This window comes from Saccoglossus kowalevskii, chromosome 21 (genome assembly GCF_978046115.1).
Source record: "Saccoglossus kowalevskii chromosome 21, keSacKowa6.1, whole genome shotgun sequence".
NCBI lineage: Eukaryota > Metazoa > Hemichordata > Enteropneusta > Harrimaniidae > Saccoglossus > Saccoglossus kowalevskii.
The window spans coordinates 7,751,603-7,778,264 of NC_140661.1; the positions used below are offsets into that span (position 1 = coordinate 7,751,603).

General features: G+C 33.5%; 1 protein-coding gene across 2 annotated transcripts in view; it reads left to right on the top strand.

The window, feature by feature from the left end:
* The first annotated feature begins 763 nt into the window (after window positions 1–763).
* The window catches only part of LOC100329102 (semaphorin 5A-like protein), a 74,287-nt gene continuing 48,388 nt past the window's right edge, over window positions 764–26,662 (top strand). Inside the window, exons 1-3 of one of the 2 annotated variants that reach the window (XM_085494774.1) lie at window positions 764–885; window positions 2,088–2,433; window positions 13,819–13,915. In XM_085494774.1, the coding sequence (XP_085350900.1) occupies window positions 2,322–2,433; window positions 13,819–13,915 (209 nt within the window). In that variant the 5' untranslated portion in view covers window positions 764–885; window positions 2,088–2,321. 2 annotated transcript variants of the gene reach the window in all.

Below are 26,662 nucleotides of genomic sequence, written 5' to 3' on the forward strand. Positions count from 1 at the left end.
TCGATAAATTACATCAGTCTCTTCGATTTTGGTACATAATTTAGAAATATGGAATAAATTCGTTTTTGCGGCGCTAGCAAGTAACCAATTGTATAAGTATTGTTTTTTTTTAAAGGACATGACATGTACGTATCGCGACAACTACTGTGTATGCGGGCAAGATTTACATAACTCGAGATTGTTGTGATAATTTGCGGTCATTAAATATTCATAAAATAACTTTATCTTTCTATACTACATGTATGGGCATCTAGTTCACGTCACTTGGCCCATTGGTCCCTAGATTAGTAATAAATAGGTTCCACGGTTGTTTTCAATATGACATAGTTTTGTAACCAATATTGTGTTGTTGTTGTTGTTGTTGTTGTTTTTGTTTTTGTTTAGGGGCAGGTCGAGGTTACTTTAATCAGATGATGACAAATATACATAATGGCCAAAACATTTCTGCTGGCACTTCATTTGACCAATGATTACGTCATATACCCTCGCGTCGATTCTACCGCTTACGTCCTGTCTTCCACAGTACTACGGACCTACCCTATCATATTTAATACTTGAACTTTATTTCTTATTTTTCTAACTTTATAGTTCCTAGTTGTGTTGTATTTTGTATGTTTTTAATAGCCTTTTTTAAAGACAATACTGCTGTAACTTTTTGCGTCAGTATCGCGTCAATGAAATGAAATATTATTATTATTGCATACTAAAGGGGGGTGTTACAGTAATCAGAACAGCCATGATCGTTGTAAGCTGAGCTGTCTTGTGGGAGCTTGAGAGAAAGACGAAGTCGAGCTCAGATTTCTTTACAGAACTACTGTGGGTTATTGATGGTCAGTATGTTTCCAACACAATAATCGTGAAATAATCCGCTTATACACCCAACCGGTGAGTACATGAGTGTTTCATAACCGTTACTTTTAAAATATCCCAGCAAATTACGTCGACCTACACGACACTGACTCGGACCCGACAGGAAATCGCTTGAACTTGGATAATTACACAGATTCAAAGTACTCAATTAACTCTACCAGTCAACGTGAGCAGGATACTACTACTTTCCGGTACAAAGAACAGACATAATCACTGCAACAGCACCATCGGTTCAAAATATTTCTACGGTAACCATTTGTTTGTGACTGGGTTTTAACATTTTTGAATGTTTGCAGCAGACGAAACCCTAACCCACGTATAAGCCGACACTCAGGACAAAATCATATTGTCACAAAGTACAATGCATTCAGCGGCGACACCCCTACAAGTATAGTATGCATTTCATTTGGTTCTTTTCAGAACTAAGAACTGACAACCTTTGTTAGACGTCTGTCAAATTGAATGACAATAGTCAGACCGAAGTGATCTGTTATTTAAAAGTTCAGTCGTCTGTAGACTGAGGTTTGACGTATGAGGCTTGCTGACGATGCACACACGGATTGTATAGGCCGTTGCTGCGTTTGGTGGGTACCGTAATAGTATATGTCACCTTACACCGGCCTTAATAGTATTTACAAAGTTTTTTTATTTTTTTATTTTGAGCTGCAGATAATAGTTCTTCTGTTAGCATAATGTTGTTTTCTTTCTTATTCTTGTTTTCACAGTTAAACCATTTAGGTACCCAGTAACCGTTTGTCAAGTATCACTAAGTTGTGGAGTATAGAATCAGGGTTTCCAATGATATTTAGCGTAGGGGTCAGTTTATAAAAATAGGGAGTTAAATTTTCATTCTCAATTGAACTATTAATTTCTAATATAGAAAGTGAAGTACGGCTGCTTACCATCTTGTAATGAAATGTCTAAACACGAAAACAAAAAAGTGTTTAAAGTTTAACCTTTTCACTGCCAAAGTTTCTTTCCCAAATTTTTCTGCAGTTTTTTTTCTTATATTCTAAAATATTTAAGCCATAATTTTTGAGCCAAAGGACAGCAATTTTGTAAATTTTCAGTTTTTACTCAAAAACTTTTGTTATTTTTGTCCCAATCGTCTGAAGGAAAGTGCAGACTATAAACAGGACAATTTTGTGAATTTGTGATGAAAATAAAGAACTGGTGGTGAAAAAGTTAAACTATTTTTATTTATTCCTAACTTGCAGGTAAAAGTTGACTTCACTGTGGTCGTTGGCAGGATGAACTTAAAAGACTTGTGAGCTACAGTGGAAGATTCAATTTAAACAGATGTTGTAATTTAAAGGAGTCGTATCCCAAATCAATTGGAGACAGGCGACTACTATTTCCACTCACAAAGCAGTCTATTATTGTGGATTACAGAAGGACGTTTAACAAACTCAATACTTGACTTATCATTTGGGATTAGACATACAGACAGTATGTCCAGTCTTCTGTTTATCATCGTTTGCTGTCATTTGCCTGTATTGGTAGTCACTTTGGATCATTGGAATCACTGCCAGCCACCAGTCACTCAGATTATCACCTTTCAAGGTAAGAGTAACCCTTCTTATGAATATTAGGCTCAAGGCATACAGAAGTTTACCAAATGGCAAGTCTCACTATCATAGTCTGTCAGTTTAAATATGCTGTGTTGACTCCCAAGCTACCACGCAAAATATCACATTACCATTCCATGACCCTAATTCGCAGTTCTTTAATTTCCTTCTTGATAGGATTTGCTGAATGAGAACTTTTCTTGTAGATAATTTGAGATATATCCATATTAAATTTCATATAATTGCCTGTGCAGCATGTTTCATTTGACAATCTGATTGTTAAATTTCACTCCAGTCACAATAATTATTGCTAGGGTTCTGCTGCGTCAGTGTCGGTGTTATTTGCACTGTAGTATTTAAAGTGAAATGTACCATTGAATCGCTCTGTGGTATTAAATCCATAATAGTTACATTAGATGGTGGCAATTCATGCCGTTTATATAATCATGTTTGGTAAACTGCCTACATCTGTTTTAAGGTTTTCATCAACTTTTAATTAAAACAAAATAGCCCTCCATGTTAGTTTATACATGAGAGTTACCTTCCATGGTTTCCCAACCGCATCGAGGTCATTTGGAGCTCTTAATTATTAACCTTCCAACTTCCAAACCCTTGAATGCCAAAGTCATCTTTATTCACCTTTCATAAAATAAAGCCAATGTAATTTTTTTTTCATATTTAAAACATTTTCAGCAAGACCTGTACTCAAACACTTTTAGTGTGAGTGGCCACTATGCTTGTGTTAAAGCAGCAGCCATACACAATAAAGTTCTAGGGTGCAAGACCTGTAGTCTAATAGAAAATATGACCATTTAGTCTAAAATTAACAAGGAAACTAAGAAAAATTCATAAAAATAGTCAAATGCAACATTTTAGTGCGGACAAGTTTGTGAAATGGTGAAAGGTTCACATAATGTTACTTCACTATCCGTTGTCTCTGGACGTATGTTGTCAGTTTTGTTGTTAATTGACATATTTTACCACACTATGAAACTCACTATGGACACTAGGTTTTAACACTCAATATGCATTATTGTACATCTTTTTCACAGCCTTATTAAATTTCCTATTACAGTTTAATACAACACCAGTTAAAGACCTGATTGTATTGGTTATTTTAAATTCCAAGTCGTATATATTTATAGTCTGCAGAGTTTGAAGTGTTCTGTTTATCAACAATTTGATCCATTGCACTTTGCAGTTTCCAGAGTTATGACCTCAACTAAAATTGCTAGCAAGCTTTTAAAATTGTTCAGTTCAGTACAATTATGAAAAAATTGATGTGACAAAATATTAAACAAAGTTAATACCATGCTCCCAGGAACTTTTGGTCTGTGTGCACAGTATGTTGAAACCTATTTATATTGGTGTATATAAAAAGAGCCAAACACTAAACTGCATTATAACTGTAACAGAGATGTCCATATATATAGGATATTTTATTTGTCACATAAACAATACATTTCAATTAAAAAAACGCTTAAAACTCCTTGGAAATAATCAAAATGGTTACATAACCAAGACAAACATACACTCGTCAACAAAATTCACAATGCACAAACAATATTTACGGAAAAATAAAATAAAATGCAGAACTCAATATATAACACTGTAAAATGCAAAAAAAAATTATATAGTGCTTGAGCCTATAGCCCGGACTTGAAAGTAATATTTTTGTTGGGAGTTGGAGTAGGCTTAATGGGTAGCCAGAATTTGTGATGTCTTTGCCCTGCTACAGTCAAATAAAAATAAGAAGTAGCAATACAATAAGCTAAGAACAAACACCTTATTTTCTAAGTGATACATGTAGTAGAACTTATATACTAGTATACAACAGGAGTGTGTTCATGGTCAAAATAAGTCATATTGTAATGATCCAAGTTAAAATAAATGAAATTTTCAGAGGTAGAGATAGAGTTCTATCGAAATGTGCTTCTAATATACCAAATATGGTATATTTTATTCTAAAAAAGGCTGAAAAAAAACACAATTTTAACTTGCAAGTTATATTGCTTGGAAAAAACGTGAGTGTCTTGGAGTTCTGGTGTGAGATTATGTTGCAGTAGCTCAGTAGTGCCTAATCCACTCATGCTGTTATCATAATGTAACTGGTTACAAAATAATCATTTGCATATTTCATAATATTTGTACATGGCATTCTATCTTTGAAAGGCAATCCTAGCAATAACCTTATGTAAGAACAGATTCTAGTGCATTGTTTTGGGGTTCATGATGTGTATAATGCTAAATATTTTATTTGCTGGGTTTTATTTTCATTTAGATTATTAATAAATTCAAAATAAATTCAACAATAAAATGCATTTTTTGTTGTTGTAAATTAATGAATTTAAAAACCTTCTACAGTAACTCGGGGTTCTTCTAGAAATAAAGCATGACATCATACCTAATTTTCATAACAATACATTATGTTAATCATATTTGTTGTGTCAAAAGTATAGTGTTCTGTTGTTGAAGGGCAGTAGTCGTTGCATCGCATTCTGTTTGATATAGGACTCACAGCAACGTACACAATGCATGTAAGATACATTGTTTATTTACATGAAATTGGAACACAAGCTGCATGACAATCACATTTAAATTTAATATATTAAAAAATAAGAGTAATGTCATTATTAGTAACTATGGTTGTAGCATAAAAAATGAAAGTGCCTGTATAAGGACATTGGGGAAAAAGATGGTAGTGAGTAACCAAAGGTTTGTAGTCCATTTTTTTGTGACACTGCATTGTTAATGCAATGAACAGGAATCTTTCAATCAACAAATGCAGACTGTTGTAATTCAGGCCAGCATTGATGTCTGTCAAAACTGTAGTGTGCTGTCTAATAAGATGGGGTGGTTGAGTAGGCTGGCAAAAAGCCTTCCAGCCAGATATACTTCAACAAATTGTATGGTACAAACCAGTGTGGGGTTATGGATGTTTTATTTTGGTAGCTGTGGAAGAGTACAGCTGTTTTATGCCATGCACTCAGGGACCAATAAGATATAGAAAGAACATAAATACATCAACAGTTGAAACAGCTGCTTTAGTAAAACATCTGCAAAAAAAGTTTTCAGATACTATTTTTAAAGAATAATGATAATAATAAAAACCGGTCAACATAAAACTGATGAAATAAACCTTGAAACAGTGATATATCATAATATATTGAAGCTGGGATTATCTTGAGAATGGGTAATGGTATGCTTTAAATATTTTGCATAGTGTAGTACCCGGTATATTGTAGTGCTGTGTAATAATCAATACTAGATATAGTAGTATTTGTTAGGTATTAAAGTTGTGCACCAATCTTGTACGAGATCTGACATACATCTACTAGATGGAATTAATTATAGTAGTGTGACTTATTGTAACAGTCATCAATGTGTTGACTTCATTCCCTATACCAATAAATTAACCACCTGACTTTTCACATCAAAGTCATGAGAGTCCATTGTTATAATGCTACCAGTAGTAACAATACTCAATTGTTATGTAATTAAGAAGTGAGAATTAAACAGTTTTTATTACAGTGACATTTTAGGATAAATATGCCGTACATATGTTGTGAAAGATAGGACCAGAATAAAAAGGTCCATGTTTTGGTTCATCACACTTCCTGTCAGAATATTTGAAAAAATTCAAGAAAATTAATAAAGTTTTCATGAAAAATCATAATAGTTCAATGTCAAAATACTGATCTTTCAGAGAGGAAAATGACTTTGCGATATCCTTACTTCATCAAAATTGTCCAACATCAAATGTGTTTATAGCACTTATGCGCATAAATACCTAAAAAATATTTTTTTGTTCATTGAATCCCATGTAATATTTTGACGCTGCTATGACGCTTTGGCCTTTGTTTGTCCTGTTTTTATGTTTGATTTCATGCATAACGTGTGATCTTGCAAAATGGTCTATTAAAAAGTAGAAAATTGATTTGGTGTTTTGAATATACAAACAAATTTAATTATAATAGCCTCATTATAATAAAATGCTTTGTGGGACATACCAATATATCATAGACATCGAATCATAACATTATTATTTTATTGACAGTAATAGTATTTCAGCAATTACTAGCAGTGAATGCCATCACAGCTAGCCCAGATTGCAGATAAGTTACATACTTGATATGCCAACATGATGACACCAGGCCGGGTTCAACTATTCGAATGGAATCCACTCTTTGAGTTCAGTCAAGTATTTTAATGCTCATGTCTAAACTGTTTGACTAAAATGACAGCGAGAGTGAAAATTGTTTATTTGACTGAACTTTTCAATAATTCCTTTGTATTCATACATGTAGTATTCAAAATAATTTGTCTTCTGGATGGCAAGTTGGAAGTAAAATTTGTCATAATGTATGTTGCCTATATATTTACTGTATTTTATTACGGCAAGTGAATACTGTTCAATTTTCAGAATGGAAATTTTAGACTATACATGTCACAATCGTAAAGGGAGTGAGGAGTCGGGTGTGTATTGTTCGCTGTGTGGTATTCTTTGAGTCGTTGAAACTCACTTAGCAGCGGAGGTACAGTGATCGTTGATGTACACCCATTCAATTAGAATTATGCACAGAGACAGGAAACACACTAAGATTTGAAGATTGCTTGAAGGTTTTTAGTATATAATCTCACCAAGCTAGTTTGTCCAAAACTTTATACTTTTAAATTAGTGTAAAACTTTGACATTGTCATTTATATACATAAAGAGGTCACATAAAACATGTTCAATTTGCATTTTATGTAGAGCATTTATAGCACTTGAACTTTTGTATTCTGAGGTCAAACATTTCCAATGCCAAAACTTCTAAAAATGCATAAAATTAATTGAAATTGTGAAGGATATACCAAAGAATTTTTAAAGCACCAAGGCAGTCATGACAGACGTCAAATACAACTGCCTTCATGGCATCTGATTTCAATCTCTGAAACGTGAAAGTTGCTGTGTGATGGGGTAACTGTAAGAATGCAGTAAATTAATGATGGAATGAAAATACACAGTATTATAAAATTGTTAGCTGGTCTATATTGACTTTAGCATTAATGTGTCTAGGTACTTTATGATTAATTTCTTTGTTATGATAAGTTTACTGGCACTGATTAATTGTCTGAACCTGGTTTTTGCTAGTTGTTTCTGCTCAATGCACAGCAAATTTTGACCCATTCACCCTATGATATTTTCCAAAATGGAATGGCCTAACCCTGGATATCATGTGTAACGTGCAGGTGTATAAGAGGCTTATTTGTAAAACAAATAAGATTGGACCCTGCAACCCTGAGAATTTTCAAGTACCTGATTTGAAGTTAATGCTATTGATAATTTGAGAGAAAAATAAATGTTCATATGATTGAATACCTAAGTGTCTTGGTTTTTTCTTGTTTGTTTTTTTCAACTACCAACCCTCCTTAATGTTGATTTATTTGCACTTTTCCCTCCCGAGACAGGGCTTCCAATAGTGTAGAAAATAAGCACATGGGAACTATTGTGTTCAGCCAATAGACCGCAAAACAAGAAGTCTATAATTAAGCCTTTAAACCGATTCTATGAGTTTGCAACAGACTGTTATTTTGTTTAGATAATACTTCAACTGCAATTGTGTAATGTTCATTTATTTTTTTAACTACAGGTAATTTTCTGGTCTGTATAACAGTCATACAAATTCTATGAATTCTATGAATCATTTTAACCGATACCATTTGAAATGTTTATTTCCTTTCTGCATTATGCTTAATTTAATGGTTTAATATATGTCTCTTTAACTTGCACAAAGCCTCAGGACTGTTATTCAATAAATCTACAGCTTTTATCTACAATCTACTAACTTGAATGCTTCAGAGTCTTTTAACTTTATTGATGTATATAGTCTGACTTTTTAAAACTATTGAACTGCATCACCAGTTTCTGTGAGAGTGTTTTCCGATCAAATGGATGCATTATTTTTCATGAAGTAAACTATATTATCTTACTCAAAGCAATATATAATAAGTTACAGCCGACTATAATTTTGAGGTGCGTTTGCATCTTTCCTTATTTGAAAATCCCCTGATTTTCTACCCCTTACACAGTTGTGAGCTCCACCACACAATTGTTATATATTTAGATGGGAGAAATTAAAATTTTGACTACCTTCTTGAAATTCTCCAATGATTCAATGTCACTTTTTTTTCTATCTGAGATGTATTTAAACTTATAAAAGTTATTTGTCTGAATGTATAATAAATCTCATAAAAATCCATGACAGTACATGGAAGTGTATTGACTATGGCAATGTAGAGCCAATTATTTGTTTAATATCATATATATAGAAATACTGTAATTGAAATGTTTACTGTAGTATTTTGCTAATTAGTATTAATTATACTTAATTAAAGGCATTATCCTGCTGTTAAGTGCACTGTTTTATTTACTGTGAGTATTTTGCTAATTAGCATTAATTATACTTAATTAAAAGCATTATTCTGCTGTTAAGTGCACTGTTTTGTTTACTGTGAGTATTTTGCTAATTAGCACTAATTATACTTAATTAAAAGCATTATTCTGCTGTTAAGTGCACTGATTTGTTTACTGTGAGTATTTTGCTAATTAGCATTAATTATACTTAATTAAAAGCATTATTCTGCTGTTAAGTGCACTGTTTTGTTTACTGTGAGTATTTTGCTAATTAGCATTAATTATACTTAATTAAAAGCATTATTCTGCTGCTAAGTGCACTGATTTGTTTACTGTAGTATTTTGCCCAATTAGCACTAATTATACTTAATTAAAAGCATTATCCTGCTGTTAAGTGCACTGTTTTATTTACTGAGTATTTTGCTAATTAGCACTAATTATACTTAATTAAAAGCATTATCCTGCTGTTAAGCGCACTGTTTTGTTTACTGTGAGTATTTTGCTAATTAGCATTAATTATACTTAATTGAAAGCATTATTCTGCTGCTAAGTGCACTGTTTTGTTTACTGTGAGTATTTTGCTAATTAGCATTAATTATACCTAATTGAAAGCATTATTCTGCTGCTAAGTGCACTGATTTGTTTACTGTGTATTTGGCTAACTGTGAAGAGCACTCTTTTTGTAAACATGACTTTATTAGCAGGAGTCAAAAAAAAAGAGGATAAATTGTTATTACAGGAATAAAGAAATCCCGATTTTGGTGTGATAGCTGTCATTTATAGTGTGTCTTCACTCTTTGATCAAACACAGGATTGAAAATGGGACTAACACATATTGAATCATTGTACTTGTGTGTAGAATGAATCATATTTTATTTTAATACACCCACATAGTTTAGACTATAGGTGTTTATTCTGTGTTGTTTGTATTGTAATAATAATAATAATTATAATAATAACTTTATTGCATCCTTAGAATTACAAATGTTCTATTGGTTTACAGCAATAAATATATAAGTGATTAAAAAAATCAAATTGTAGTAAAAGGACCATTTTGTTTGCACATTTTATCAGTCTGAGTCAAAATCAACAATGACTTAAACTACTGTAAAATGACTAATTTTCACTGGGTTTAAATTTCACTGATTTACCATTTCAGGCATATTCAGTGGGTTTTAAATTTACGGTTTCGTCATTTAGATAATGTGTTCTATGCTAAATTTTACATATTCACTGGGTTTTAATTTAGCGCATTTTCCAGTCAGCGAAATAAGCCAAATTAAAACCCAGTGAATAATTACCCCCTTTACAGTATGTTGTTCATTTGCCTGTATGCCACAGTTTGGTTATCCACTTGTACTAATATACCGGGTAGTACATGTATCATTAAATTTTGGTAAAGTACTGGTAGTATTTATATGCATTTTAGGAAGTCTTTGATTATACATATATATATGTTTGATTAAACCAACAAAATAAATGTCTCTTATTCTATTCTATTCTATTCTATTCTATTCTATTCTATTCTATTCTATTCTATTCTATTCTATTCTATTCTCTATTCTATTATTCTATTCTCTATTCTATACTTTTAGAGGACACTTATTTTCAGGGCCAAAATTAATGAAATTCCCTCAAGGCCATTTTAATGTTGACGTTCAAATAGTGTCTTATCTTCTCCACTGTTCTAAATACTAGTGAACACGATAATGATGGAAATGAAACACTCTTTTGAGACGCAAAAACAAGTCTTGTGATTCTCTCTCTTGCTTCCTTTTATTGCTATTTTTGTGGCCAACTAAGCAGATGTTAAAGATTTGAAAACCCTTAAAAATAAACCATAAATATTATAGATACATTCCACTAGTGTAACTGACTGATTCAGTATTGAAATAGAATCTAATAAAACAGCAGGCAGAAATTTTGAATTGGAATAATATATATCATAATTTGTACCACAGAATTGACACAATGCTCTTTTCAATAGAAAAGTTGACTTTTGTAGTGGTCCAACACAGCCTTATAATCGATATAGTTACAGCAGTCAAGAAAACATGTATGCTAAGGATTCATCCTGGAGTCACTTTTATTGTCTAAACAGTTAAAGTTATGACTTGTGACTATACTGGTAGCTCGATACGCTGCAGATTCTATCATATGCTCCAAATGCCATCAAGGAATGGTATGAGCTTAACCACATTTACAATCACTTATGAATGAAAAGAAGATGAATCTTTGAATAAACATGCCAGATTAGTCAGATTATTGTATTACCATGTTTATATGACAGCATTTTATCTGAACACCTAGAACCAGCAAAAAATACTGTAAACGTGTTCAACTCAATCTGTTTTCAACTGTTAAATCTTTGGGGTTGAACTCAATAGGACTGAGCCCCAATTGTCTAAACAGCTCTTGGTCGACCACAACCATATAAAAACACTTCAGATTCTGGTAATTGGAACAAAAAACTAAAATAAAATGCTATCAAGTAAACCTAGCAATTATAGCATGAACGTAGCTTTTATTTCTGCACTGTGATTGTTATATAATGTATTTTCTGTACAGTTATGTCAAGCTCTTTAAATATAGTGAATTAGCAGATCATACACAGGACCACATCAAAATTTTGAAAAAGTTGTACTGTATTGGGCGAAAAAAAGTATGTTTTGTTGATTTCAGAACATTTTTCTATTGTTTCCCATAGCAATGATAATTCTCAATATTGATGCATTAAAATGTTTTGTCTGAATAAATGACACATTTAAGCTATGCATATATTCCCAAGGATAGTATGGGATCCATATCATCTACACATGATCCTGGCGACTAGTGTAAAACAATTAATTATTCACTGGGTTTAGTAAAATCCACTAAATTAAATCTACATAAACATGTAAAATAACAATAAAACTCATTATTTTCTTGACAAATTTGTGAACTTAAAACACAGTGAATATGCTCAAAACATCAAAATTAAATGTCAGTGAAAATAAATGGTTTTAGAGTACCTTTAATTATTAGCTGTATTTTATTCCATGTTTCAGATGAAGTTGGAAATCAGAGATTATAATTTTGGTTTTGTATGTCTGTCTAGAACCATGTTTTAAATGTGCTTTAACCAATCTCATTCAACTTATCACAAAGACCATGTAAGGTGACTTACAAATGCACATTAATTTACATTATTATTTGATTGAATATGGCTGACTGGTAGTCTGTAATTTTTCTGGGAAACAACTTATTCTGACAACCGATAATACCAACCATGGACTATGCGTTGTTAGTGCTTGTTTTCTTTATTTCACTGATAGATAAATGTACTATAGTTAAAACTGAGTGAATATGCAAATTTAATATAAAACCACATGAATATATTTCCATGCAACATCAAATCCACTAAAATAAAATATTTGTGTGTCAGTACTTGAGTAGTTACTTCTGATTTATAGAAAGTCATTAATGAATCTCAGAGTTTCAGTGCACTGTGTTATATGTCTTCCTTAAGGCCACATCATAACACTGCATGCAATGCCTACTGGGGTACATTCTGTGGGTACAAAGACATCAATATTTTGTAGTATTCATAAAATTGGGGAAATGAAGGAATATAAAATATGTAATTTGAGGCTATTTACATGTTATTTCAATTGTTCCAATAAACATTGGTCCGATTTTCACCCATTAATGTCAACTGCAATAATGAGAATTGCCTCATATGTCCGTGGACGATTGAAGTAAGGGAACTGATCATTACCACCCAGCCGGTTTCCTGTGAGTTTGACTCGGTTTACCGTACCGGTCGTTGCTTTACCGTAGCGGTCATTGCTTTACCGTACCGACCGTTGCTTTACCGTACCGGCCGGTGCTTACATTTTATTGTGAATGAAAGAATAAATCATCTGCCATTTAGTTATATACCGGTACTCTTAGGAGTGAACATCCAGGCATTTTCACTGCCTTAAAACCATCGCCGTTGAAAACAACACTTAGAAAACTGTACTTTGGGCTAGTTGTTGAGATTCTTACATGCACAACATATCAATTTGGTTGCTGAGGATTACATCAAAGTTGAGGTTGTGCTGTTTTCTTGACTTTAGCTGTTTTCATCAGCTCTTATTTGACCAGCTTATTTGAAGCTTATTTATTTATTAACACACAACATCCCCCGGAGGGGATGAAAAGGGTTACAAATCAGATATTAGTAAAAGAAAAATAACCACATAAAAAGTAAGGGAACAAAAAGGCATAAAAAAAAAAAAAAGATAATAATTTGAATACAAGGAATGTATTACTGGCTTAGTTTATGTAGGTGCTGCTGTCTTGTATTAAAACAGTTTTTTAAATATTGCGCTAAAGGAATAGACATTTTCTCGTCACTTAGTAATGATATGAATTTATTTTCATTACTAAATTTGTCAAAATTTGGTATACGTTTATTAGCTACAATGTAAAGTTTTAATCTTATTTCATTGTAATGAGGACAATTTGTGACAAAATGTTGTTCATCTTCAACATGGTCATTGTCGCACATATTCAACAGCATTCAACAGAACCCATAGAAATACATGATACAGTAGTGCTCATCCAAACAACACAGCTCTATCCCAATAATAGTACTAATTTTGAATGATGTCAAAAGCATTTCATAATTACAATGATTCAGACAAATATGTGAACAAATTAAGTATGGAACAAACATTTATAATGGTTGTGACACTGAAATAATTTAGCAATAACTTTGTTCAAAACAAATCAAAAGCAACAACAAAGAAATTGGGCTTGAAAAGATCTGCACATATTGTCAGCATTTGATCTTTTTCATATGCTGACATGTTCTATCAGTTCTATTTTTATATCCACATTTGTATCTCAGATATAATTTGTCATTTTTTCATATTAGATTTTTTCCTTATAGTATCATAGAATAATTACTTTGTCTGCATTTGTTATTTACTAACTGTATTTTCCTTTCATTGACAGATTTAAAAGATATAAATATATTCACAAGAGATGGTGTTACTAACTACCTGAGATTAATTGTTGATGAAGAAAATTCTCAGCTTATTGTTGGTGCAAGGTAAGACAGATAAAACGGACAGGCTTCTTGTTCTCTTTTTCTTGGGGTACCACAGTTACACTGCACAAGTGAAAGTGCATGAATTAGAACTTGTTATAATTCTACTTATCACGAATGTGCATTTTTATGCATTTCACTATACACTATACCATACTATACAGTTTTGGGTTGTCTGTTTTATTCATCTTGATACAAATTCTAATTATGGTGTGAAACCTATAGCAACCATGCAGTCATCACTGGTCAAAGACATCAGTCTATTTCATAATCTCCAGATTGAATCCCACATCGTTCTCAGTCTCAGTAATGATTGGTTGTTTTATGGACAAGGGAATGTAGAATTAAATTGGAAACTGCCAGCTGCTTGAACACACAGTTTGTCTAATAATAAAAACCATACATTGTGTGATAATCCTCATGAGGACATGTAATTTAATGTGTTACCAGTGGAGACTAGGATCAAAGCAGCTTGACTTATAGATAGTTGCAGGACATCTTTACAAATAACACTTTAAAGGACAGATAATTGTGAAAACAAAAAGAACAAGCCGGTAGGCTGGTTGGCGATCCGCTCCGCTCAAAAACAAGCAACATGTTTTTTGGCTGTTTCCATGGTGACATAAACGTGAAGCTGACGTTGGTTTATAACTAATACGAAGTTCGCAAACACCATTCAGTCTTTAGAAGTCACTTAGTTTAGTACTAGGACCACAGTTACTCTCTCCTAGTAGAGTGACTGTGCTAGGACGTATTCTGCTGTTACATTTATTATTTCCAACCGTTTTGCGATAGCATTTTTTAGAATGAAGCGTTTCCCGGAAATGCTGGAAAGCGAAATAATGAAATAACGAAATGGTAAATATTTACCTAAATTGCAGTGTGTTGACCTTCATAACAATATACTTCATAATGCAAAACACTAGTCACAGTGAGTAATTTAAATATACGACTCCTAATCGAAAAATATGACCACAGTCCAAAATTTCAGACGGATATTAAGCAACCTAAGAGCATATCAGAAGCATTTACTCTAAAATATAAAAAAAGAACTGCAGTCAAAAGTCAAGAATGCCAGCAAATAAAGGACTCTGTCCCACAATCCTTTGTGCGCGTTATTACGGACACGCGCAAAAAACTGTACCACGCTTGTCAAATCTGGGTCAAATATACAGTACGCTACTATCTTGCCACAGATTGTTTAATAGTGGAGTGTTCGGTGACCATTGAATTAGCCCGTGATTCATATTTTATGTGTATTAATTTATTCATCAATTTTCGTGACTGACAGTACTGCCCAAATTTTAGTCAAAAAACGCAACTGGTGAAACAGAAGAGCATCGCCAGGCGATGGACGCAGGGCTCTTTGGCAACGACCGCATAGAGGTCAAAATACGCGGTCTATTTTTACGCGTTAAATTTGGCTCTTCCTTTTCGCCCCCTCCGGAATGTTCTACTTTTGCAGCCTAATAGCAGGTTTTTCGAAAAACGTCTAAAAAACACAAGAATTAGTAGAAATGTTCCTGTTTTGGGCGGATTATTGATAGAGAATAATGTCTTTATTACAAAAATGCTGAAAAACCGTGAGTTGTTGCCTTAGTTATGTTTTATTGGCGAAAAACTGCGAACTCGGCAAATTTGGTTGCACAACTTCCCTTTATCATATACACCCAGCGACACCGATGCCAGCTGACTGTGTACAAAACTGGTAGGAGGTAATACATTTGGGGCGAAAGTATTCAAAAATCAGTTTTTGGATGTTGCAATGGCAGTGGTGGGCCAGGATTTTTTTCCAATTAGTGACGGCACGACCTACCTGTGAAGTATGAACAAAACCAGCGGAGCCGTTGCTGGTGAAAAGTTACCCCAACTTTGGGGTCAAATTTCTCGGTAATGAAAACAGATATCAAAAATTCAAATGGTAACTTTGTGCCCACACTCAAGCTGAGTAGAATGAGCTATGTTTGAAGTATTTTATCCCAAATTTGTAGGAGGAGATACATTTGGCGCGAAGCTATCCAAAAATCAGTTTTTTGGCTGTTGCTATGGCAACGGTGGGCCAAAAAATTTTTCCAGATTTTTCCTTATAACTAGGGTTAAGGTGTGACCTACCTGCCAAGTTTGAACGAAATCGGCCAAGCCAAAAAAATCACAGAAGAAATAATACGTGAACACTGGAACACTGGAAATGTACACACACAGACACACACACACACAAAACGACAAAAGTGATTATAAGGGCAATCCTAGCAGAGCGGATCGCCAATAAATTTATAAAATATGTTGTGTAAACATTTTTCAACGTTTTTAAAAGATTTACTCAGTTCTAAATCACCACAATGAGAATTAAACAAATTTAGTTAGTTTTTGTTTAAATTAATTTACTTGCGAATAGTAAAGCTATGACACCATAAAACTTCTAATTCTGATAGTGGTGTTTTTATAATAATTTAAACTGCTCATATTTGCTTTATATTTTTACCTCTGGCCATATAAATCAATCTAAAATCCTTGACTTCCTGGGAAGCCTACAGCTGGGCAGTTTAAGGCAAAGCTAAACACGTAAAAAACATCTTCTTATTGGCATAATTCAATAAAATTTAAAACTATATAAGGCACGTCCTCAGGGTTTGACATTAACATCTAAGCTCACTTTATGTTGCCTATCTATTTACTATAAAGGCACGTCCTCAGGGTTTGACATTAACATCTAAGCTCACTTTATGTTGCCTATCTATTTACTATAAAGGCACGTCCTCAGGGTTTGACATTAACATCTAAGCTCACTTTATGTTGCCTATCTATTTACTATAAAGGCACATCCTCAGGGTTTGACATTAACATCTAAGCTCACTTTATGTTGCCTATCTATTTACTATAAAGGCACGTCCTCAGGGTTTGACATTAACATCTAAGCTCACTTTATGTTGCCTATCTATTTACTATAAAGGCACGTCCTCAGGGTTTGACATTAACATCTAAGCTCACTTTATGTTGCCTATCTATTTACTATAAAGGCACGTCCTCAGGGTTTGACATTAACATCTAAGCTCACTTTATGTTGCCTATCTATTTACTATAAAGGCACGTCCTCAGGGTTTGACATTAACATCTAAGCTCACTTTATGTTGCCTATCTATTTACTATAAAGGCACGTCCTCAGGGTTTGACATTAACATCTAAGCTCACTTTATGTTTAAATGCCTATCTATTTACTATATAAGGCACGTCCTCAGGGTTTGACATTAACATCTAAGCTCACTTTATGTTGCCTATCTATTTACTATAAAGGCACGTCCTCAGGGTTTGACATTAACATCTAAGCTCACTTTATGTTGCCTATCTATTTACTATAAAGGCACGTCCTCAGGGTTTGACATTAACATCTAAGCTCACTTTATGTTGCCTATCTATTTACTATATAAGGCACGTCCTCAGGGTTTGACATTAACATCTAAGCTCACTTTATGTTGCCTATCTATTTACTATATAAGGCACGTCCTCAGGGTTTGACATTAACATCTAAGCTCACTTTATGTTGCCTATCTATTTACTATATAAGGCACGTCCTCAGGGTTTGACATTAACATCTAAGCTCACTTTATGTTGCCTATCTATTTATTATAAAGGCACGTCCTCAGGGTTTGACATTAACATCTAAGCTCACTTTATGTTGCCTATCTATTTACTATAAAGGCACGTCCTCAGGGTTTGACATTAACATCTAAGCTCACTTTATGTTGCCTATCTATTTACTATAAAGGCACGTCCTCAGGGTTTGACATTAACATCTAAGCTCACTTTATGTTGCCTATCTATTTACTATAAAGGCACGTCCTCAGGGTTTGACATTAACATCTAAGCTCACTTTATGTTGCCTATCTATTTACTATAAAGGCACGTCCTCAGGGTTTGACATTAACATCTAAGCTCACTTTATGTTGCCTATCTATTTACTATATAAGGCACGTCCTCAGGGTTTGACATTAACATCTAAGCTCACTTTATGTTGCCTATCTATTTACTATATAAGGCACGTCCTCAGGGTTTGACATTAACATCTAAGCTCACTTTATGTTGCCTATCTATTTACTATAAAGGCATGTCCTCAGGGTTTGACATTAACATCTAAGCTCACTTTATGTTGCCTATCTATTTACTATAAAGGCACGTCCTCAGGGTTTGACATTAACATCTAAGCTCACTTTATGTTGCCTATCTATTTACTATATAAGGCACGTCCTCAGGGTTTGACATTAACATCTAAGCTCACTTTATGTTGCCTATCTATTTACTATATAAGGCACGTCCTCAGGGTTTGACATTAACATCTAAGCTCACTTTATGTTGCCTATCTATTTACTATAAAGGCATGTCCTCAGGGTTTGACATTAACATCTAAGCTCACTTTATGTTGCCTATCTATTTACTATAAAGGCACGTCCTCAGGGTTTGACATTAACATCTAAGCTCACTTTATGTTGTCTATCTATTTACTATAAATGCACGTCCTCAGGGTTTGACATTAACATCTAAGCTCACTTTATGTTGTCTATCTATTTACTATAAAGGCACGTCCTCAGGGTTTGACATTAACATCTAAGCTCACTTTATGTTGTCTATCTATTTACTATAAAGGCACGTCCTCAGGGTTTGACATTAACATCTAAGCTCACTTTATGTTGCCTATCTATTTACTATATAAGGCACGTCCTCAGGGTTTGACATTAACATCTAAGCTCACTTTATGTTGCCTATCTATTTACTATATAAGGCACGTCCTCAGGGTTTGACATTAACATCTAAGCTCACTTTATGTTGCCTATCTATTTACTATAAAGGCACATCCTCAGGGTTTGACATTAACATCTAAGCTCACTTTATGTTGCCTATCTATTTACTATAAATGCACGTCCTCAGGGTTTGACATTAACATCTAACCTCACTTTATGTTGCCTATCTATTTACTATATAAGGCACGTCCTCAGGGTTTGACATTAACATCTAAGCTCACTTTATGTTGTCTATCTATTTACTATAAAGGCACGTCCTCAGGGTTTGACATTAACATCTAACCTCACTTTATGTTGCCTATCTATTTACTATAAAGGCACGTCCTCAGGGTTTGACATTAACATCTAAGCTCACTTTATGTTGCCTATCTATTTACTATAAATGCACGTCCTCAGGGTTTGACATTAACATCTAACCTCACTTTATGTTGCCTATCTATTTACTATATAAGGCACGTCCTCAGGGTTTGACATTAACATCTAAGCTCACTTTATGTTGCCTATCTATTTACTATAAATGCACGTCCTCAGGGTTTGACATTAACATCTAAGCTCACTTTATGTTGCCTATCTATTTACTATAAAGGCACGTCCTCAGGGTTTGACATTAACATCTAAGCTCACTTTATGTTGCCTATCTATTTACTATAAAGGCACGTCCTCAGGGTTTGACATTAACATCTAAGCTCACTTTATGTTGCCTATCTATTTACTATAAAGGCACGTCCTCAGGGTTTGACATTAACATCTAAGCTCACTTTATGTTGCCTATCTATTTACTATATAAGGCACGTCCTCAGGGTTTGACATTAACATCTAAGCTCACTTTATGTTGCCTATCTATTTACTATAAATGCACGTCCTCAGGGTTTGACATTAACATCTAACCTCACTTTATGTTGCCTATCTATTTACTATAAAGGCACGTCCTCAGGGTTTGACATTAACATCTAACCTCACTTTATGTTGCCTATCTATTTACTATATAAGGCACGTCCTCAGGGTTTGACATTAACATCTAAGCTCACTTTATGTTGCCTATCTATTTACTATAAATGCACGTCCTCAGGGTTTGACATTAACATCTAACCTCACTTTATGTTGCTATCTATTTACTATATAAGGCACGTCCTCAGGGTTTGACATTAACATCTAAGCTCACTTTATGTTGCCTATCTATTTACTATAAAGGCACATCCTCAGGGTTTGACATTAACATCTAAGCTCACTTTATGTTGTCTATCTATTTACTATAAATGCACGTCCTCAGGGTTTGACATTAACATCTAAGCTCACTTTATGTTGCCTATCTATTTACTATATAAGGCACGTCCTCAGGGTTTGACATTAACATCTAAGCTCACTTTATGTTGCCTATCTATTTACTATAAAGGCACATCCTCAGGGTTTGACATTAACATCTAAGCTCACTTTATGTTGTCTATCTATTTACTATAAATGCACGTCCTCAGGGTTTGACATTAACATCTAAGCTCACTTTATGTTGCCTATCTATTTACTATATAAGGCACGTCCTCAGGGTTTGACATTAACATCTAAGCTCACTTTATGTTGCCTATCTATTTACTATAAATGCACGTCCTCAGGGTTTGACATTAACATCTAAGCTCACTTTATGTTGTCTATCTATTTACTATAAATGCATGTCCTCAGGGTTTGACATTAACATCTAACCTCACTTTATGTTGCTATCTATTTACTATATAAGGCACGTCCTCAGGGTTTGACATTAACATCTAAGCTCACTTTATGTTGCCTATCTATTTACTATATAAGGCACGTCCTCAGGGTTTGACATTAACATCTAAGCTCACTTTATGTTGCCTATCTATTTACTATAAAGGCACGTCCTCAGGGTTTGACATTAACATCTAAGCTCACTTTATGTTGTCTATCTATTTACTATAAAGGCACGTCCTCAGGGTTTGACATTAACATCTAAGCTCACTTTATGTTGTCTATCTATTTACTATATAAGGCACATCCTCAGGGTTTGACATTAACATCTAAGCTCACTTTATGTTGCCTATCTATTTACTATATAAGGCACGTCCTCAGGGTTTGACATTAACATCTAAGCTCACTTTATGTTGCCTATCTATTTACTATAAAGGCACATCCTCAGGGTTTGACATTAACATCTAAGCTCACTTTATGTTGCCTATCTATTTACTATATAAGGCACGTCCTCAGGGTTCGACATGAACATCTAAGCTAACTTTATGTTGTTATCTATTTACTATAAAGGCACGTTCTCAGGGTTTGACATTAACATCTAAGCTCACTTTATGTTGCCTATCTATTTACTATAAAGGCACGTCCTCAGGGTTTGACATTAACATCTAAGCTCACTTTATGTTGCCTATCTATTTACTATATAAGGCAAGTGAGCTACTTTAGAATACTTTATTTTAGCTGGAATTAATTTTCGCTGAAAAGATGTTTTGTATGGAATTTATTTTCACTGATTTTTGATGAGTTGAATGTAAATTATAGGAAAAAAGGTATATTCTAAGCGAAAATAAAGTATTTTACAGTATTCCGTTGTCCAATGCAATTTTTACTTATGGCCCTGTCTGTAAGACTACCCATATTGTCAAGCCCTGGTACGCCTCTTCCACTTTTTAGCTCCGCTGTCGACTTTGTCGAGCCGAGCTTATCATATGAGTGATTGTCCGTCATCGTCCGTGTCAATGTTTTACTTTTTCGACTTCTTCTTGAAAACTACAAGCCTGAATGCTTTGATACTTGGTGTATATGTACCTTGGGTAGACCTCTCTCAGATGTGTTCATTTCATGATGATATCTTCAATTCTCTAATTTTGGTGAATATTTTTGTCATTTTGGGTAAAAAGTGATATTTTCAACTTCTTGTTAAAAACCGCAAGTCCAATTGCTTTGATATTACATATATAGGTACTACATGTGGACCTCTCTCAGATTTGTTCATTTTGTAATGATATCTTTAATTCTCTAATTTTGGTGAATATTTTTGTCATTTTTGGTAAAAAGTGATATTTTCGACTTCTTGTTGAAAAACGCAAGTCTGATTGCTTTGATATTACATATATAGGTACTACATGTGGACCTCCCTCAGATTTGTTCATTTCATGATGATATCTTCAATTTTCTAATTTTGGTGAATATTTTTGTCATTTTTGGTAAAAAGTGATATTTTCGACTTCTTGTTGAAAACCGCAAGTCCAATTGCTTTGATATTACATATGTAGGTACTACATGTGGACCTCTCTCAGCTTTGTTCATTTCATGATGATATCTTCAATTCTCTAATTTTGGTGAATATTTTTGTCATTTTTGGTAAAAAGTAATATTTTCAACTTCTTGTCAAAAACTGCAAGTCCAATTGTTTCGATATTACATGTGTAGGTACTACATGTGGACCTCTCTCAGATTGTTCATTTTGTAATAATGATATCTTTAATTCTCTAATTTTGGTGAATATTTTTGTCATTTTTGGTAAAAAGTGATATTTTCGACTTCTTGTTGAAAACCGCAAGTCCAATTGCTTTGATATTACATATATAGGTACTACATGTGGACCTCTCTCAGATTTGTTCATTTTGTAATGATATCTTTAATTTTCTAATTTTGGTGAATATTTTTGTCATTTTTGGTAAAAAGTAATATTTTCGACTTCTTGTTAAAAACCTCAAGTCCAATTGCTTTGATATTACATATATAGGTACTACATGTGGACCTCTCTCAGATTTGTTCATTTTGTAATGATATCTTTAATTCTCTAATTTTGATGAATATTTTTGTAATTTTTGGTAAAAAGTGATATTTACCACATCTTGTTGAAAACCGCAAGTCTGATTGTTTTGATACTATACATATTGTTCATTTTTTAATGATACTTTCTGTTCTTTAATTGAAATGTGCATTGCTAACAGCGGAGCTATCTCAGCCGAGAGGCTGCTTGTTGTACTTGAGTTTTAGATCCAATGTCCTATTCAACATATTCTACTTTATCTAATCTATTTATGATTTACTCAAGGCAACTTTGATTCTACATTCAGAGCTAATAAATCATATTAATCTGTATCACAAACAATGATGGCTCCACATACTATTAGTTCATCTTATCATGATGACCATACGCTGCCAGATAAGGCAGACACACAACAGAAATAGATTCTAAAGCATATTTTTGAGATTCTACATATAATTGATTTCCTGTTTTTCATGATAAATTATGACACTATAATGGTATTCACAACAACAGTTTGATTGGTCAAAACTGTGGTAATGTTATAGTTACAGCATATAAACCATGAGCACAAGTGGAATGTGTCATAACCAACAAGTGATCATGATTTTAACGGCAATGTAATTTGCTACTTTTGGCCATTCTAATTGCTGTTATGACTACACATAGCTTTACCTCTTTACCTTTTGACCACCAGTTCCCTCTTTTCATCACAAACTCACAAAATAGTCCTGTGCATTCCTTCAGAAGATTGGGACGAAAATAGTCAAATTTTTTGACTAAAAACTGAAAATTGACTCAAATTTTGTCCAGAAATATTGAAGAATAGAAAATAAAAGTGCAGAAAAGTCTGGTGGTAAAAAGGTTAAATAGTAGTTGATTTGTTGCATATTTGGAGTTGTCAGGACTTTGATCTCTTATACCATGGCATAACCAGGTTACGTCATGTAACCTTTGAAATTCTAGAATGCCCATTGGCCAATTTTAAATAGCATTAGAATCAACAATTACTCTTTGGAATGACTATAAAGTCAGATTTTATATGTAACCTTGGTTCGCCAACTAATAATAATGAAATTTGTGACAACTATTCTTTACACAAATTTATTTGACTCTGTAAAGTTCATTAGTTGTTCATTAGTTGTCCGCAGTTACAAAATTTACCCTAACCGCCAAAGTTTAATTCTCTAATTATTAAGTGACTTTTCATTCGTTGTAATACAAGAACACTGTAACTTTAAGTGTGTGCCCGGCTGGAAGGCCAGTCCTCACCGGTTCTCAGTGAGGTTATCATCCAATGTAAAAGCAAAAATAACGCACACGAAAAATTTTTAAAACCGCATCCTATTGTTATGCGCAGCCTAGAATTATATATGTACATTACATTTTATTGTGAAGTCTTGTGCACTAGTGATCAACAAATGACTAATTTTGTTATCGCAAAAATAAACATCATTATCACATTCCATCCTTGTATGCACTATGTCTTTGTTATGTAATCACTGTCACTCTCATCACCTATGAAGTGTTACAAAAACCTCTGACCTGAATTTAAAGTTAGGAGCATGTGTACATATCTTTACAATGCAGGTTGTGAATGTTCCTATATTTTTACCATTCTGAGAATTATTTGGACAGTCAGTCAGCAAGATGGCTTGCAACTTTACAAAACACTTTGGTTTTTGATCAATCCAGACTTGAAGGCGCCATTCCATTGACACATAAGCACAAAGTTTCAGATCATTCCATTATCATACCAAACAAGGGTAAAGTGCAGTTTTTCAAAATGATACGTGACAGAATACGTGAACAGGTTATTTTGTAGTTTTTTAACCTTTTCACCACCAGTTCCCTCTTCCTGTTACAAAATAGTCCAGTTTGTAGTCTGCACTTTCCTTAAGAAAATTGGGACAAAAATAGGCAAATGTTTTAGGTAAAAACTTAAAATTAACTCGAATTTTGTCTGTTGGCTCCAAAATTAGGGTTTATTAATATATATATACAAGAATATAAGAGAAAATGCAGACAAGATTAATATTTCTTGAATCACATACAATGTAAATACTCAAAAAATGAATGATAGTTATTGAATATGTACACTAGATTAGCAAATCAACATGTTGACAATTCCTATAAAACAGTGAAAATCTTGGTGCCGTCAAGTCTAGAACAATACAAAAGTCTAGTGTTCAGCAAAGCTTCAAGCCGTCTTGCTAACTGACAATAAATTGGCATTTACTATGGTTCTATGCTGTAACCTTGTTATAGCATTTTATATGAGATCAAAATAATGACAAAACAGAATATGCATAAATGCAGTGGTACAAATTCAATGACCAATTGACCATAATTTATCTAATATATACTACAAGTTCATGAAGATATTGCCTGTTTGTTCATTATTAAATTTGAAAAGATGGAACTTTAAAACTCAAAACTAACACAAACAATAATTTGTATTATGACTTCAGAGTTTAAAAATTAGTGTTAGAAGTCTTATAAAAGTCTGTGCATGCAAAAATGTGTATATGAATGGCCGGGACTGAGTCAACACATGCCCGAAAAATGAAACTTCAGATCCCAATATGTTTAGGCCAACTAGGGAATGAGGGCGTAATTTCTTTACGAGCTGAGTAAGTTGTGAATGGGTCTCAATGTGCATCAAAACAACTGGGTTAATCCTTCTACAAACATGTAAGATTAAAAATGTTCTGCACATCCGAGACGTATCATCAACACACTATTGAATATATCAGCAGACACAACACTGACATCAAAACTCTTCACAGTCATCACAAACCCTGTTTGGCCTTCATCTTGTTGGCTACCACAAGGAAAAAAAAGGGAAAGTAAACTTTCATGCAAAAAGCACCTGTTGTGGTGTGTGTTAAAGGGTTTGAATCACATTACCAGATGATACACTTATTTCTTAAAAATTAACTCTGAAATAGAACTATCGGGTATACACATTTTACATGATTTCTCACAAAAGTTAGAAAATGTTTCTTAAGCAGAACCATAACCCTAACACTACACCCCCTCTCCCATGTAAGTTAATAGGGTTAGGATTAGAGTTATGGGTGAGCTCACTAGCGAAAAAAGTTACCCAAAAGTTTGTACCGGTACTGCATGTAAATAGACATAACAGCTTTGGATTGTCAAGGATTCAGCATGACTCAAAGTAACAGTCGAAATCAGACAGAAATGAATTTGTGAATTTGTTTGCATCGTAAGTTTATAAACACCTTTAAATTGTATTTCCATCAGCAAAAAAAGCACTTCATTCAAAACCAAATGCTGATTTTGCGCTTCATGTGTACTCATGAATATTTAAATCATAGCTCTTGGAATGCAGTGGTAACAAAATACTATATGGCAGACATGAATGCTTCTCAGATGCTGTCACATACATACAAAATATTTTCAATCTGCAATGCTCAAATTAGGTCAAGTTTTGCTCAATTTATTTGGGCTAATTTGTATATGTTCATAAACAAGCAGAAATCAATACCTATGATGGACATTGTAATCGATGGTAATTAGCCAAATTACTTTCCAGTATACAAACTACTTAGATGACATAAATAAACACATTTCTTCTCAAATTACAAATACGGAATTGAAAGTTCTAGTAATACTACAGGAATTGTTAGCTCATAAGAGTTATATTTTTGTGAATTTTGCAGCAGTGCAATCTTTTTTAGGAACTTGAAGACTGAGTCACTCCATTGGGATTTTTAAGAAAGCAAGTAACAGTGACTTTTGTTGCAGCAAACATTTTATTTTGGGATTTTTAAGACAGCAAGTCACATTGACTTTTGTAGCAGCAAACATTTTATTTTAGGATTTTTAAGACAGCAAGTCACAGTGAATGATTATGTGAAATTTCACCAATGTCATCAAACAATCAAAACATCAATGGACAGCAGCAAATATAAAAACAGTTTACAGTGATTCTGCTCAAATTACATTCATATTAATACTACAGGAGTTATTTTTGATGACACAGCATACCAGTATCTCACAGAAACTTTGAAATTCTTCAGCAGTACATGATACTCTTATAGTTCAAGTTTATAGCCATTATGAGGTTAACAAATCACCACAGCTGGACATCAAATACTTACCATTATAGGCACTAACTAACTCTACAGTTTATAAATATTGTATTTTGTTTAGAAATTCCTGCCTATGTTTTATGTATAT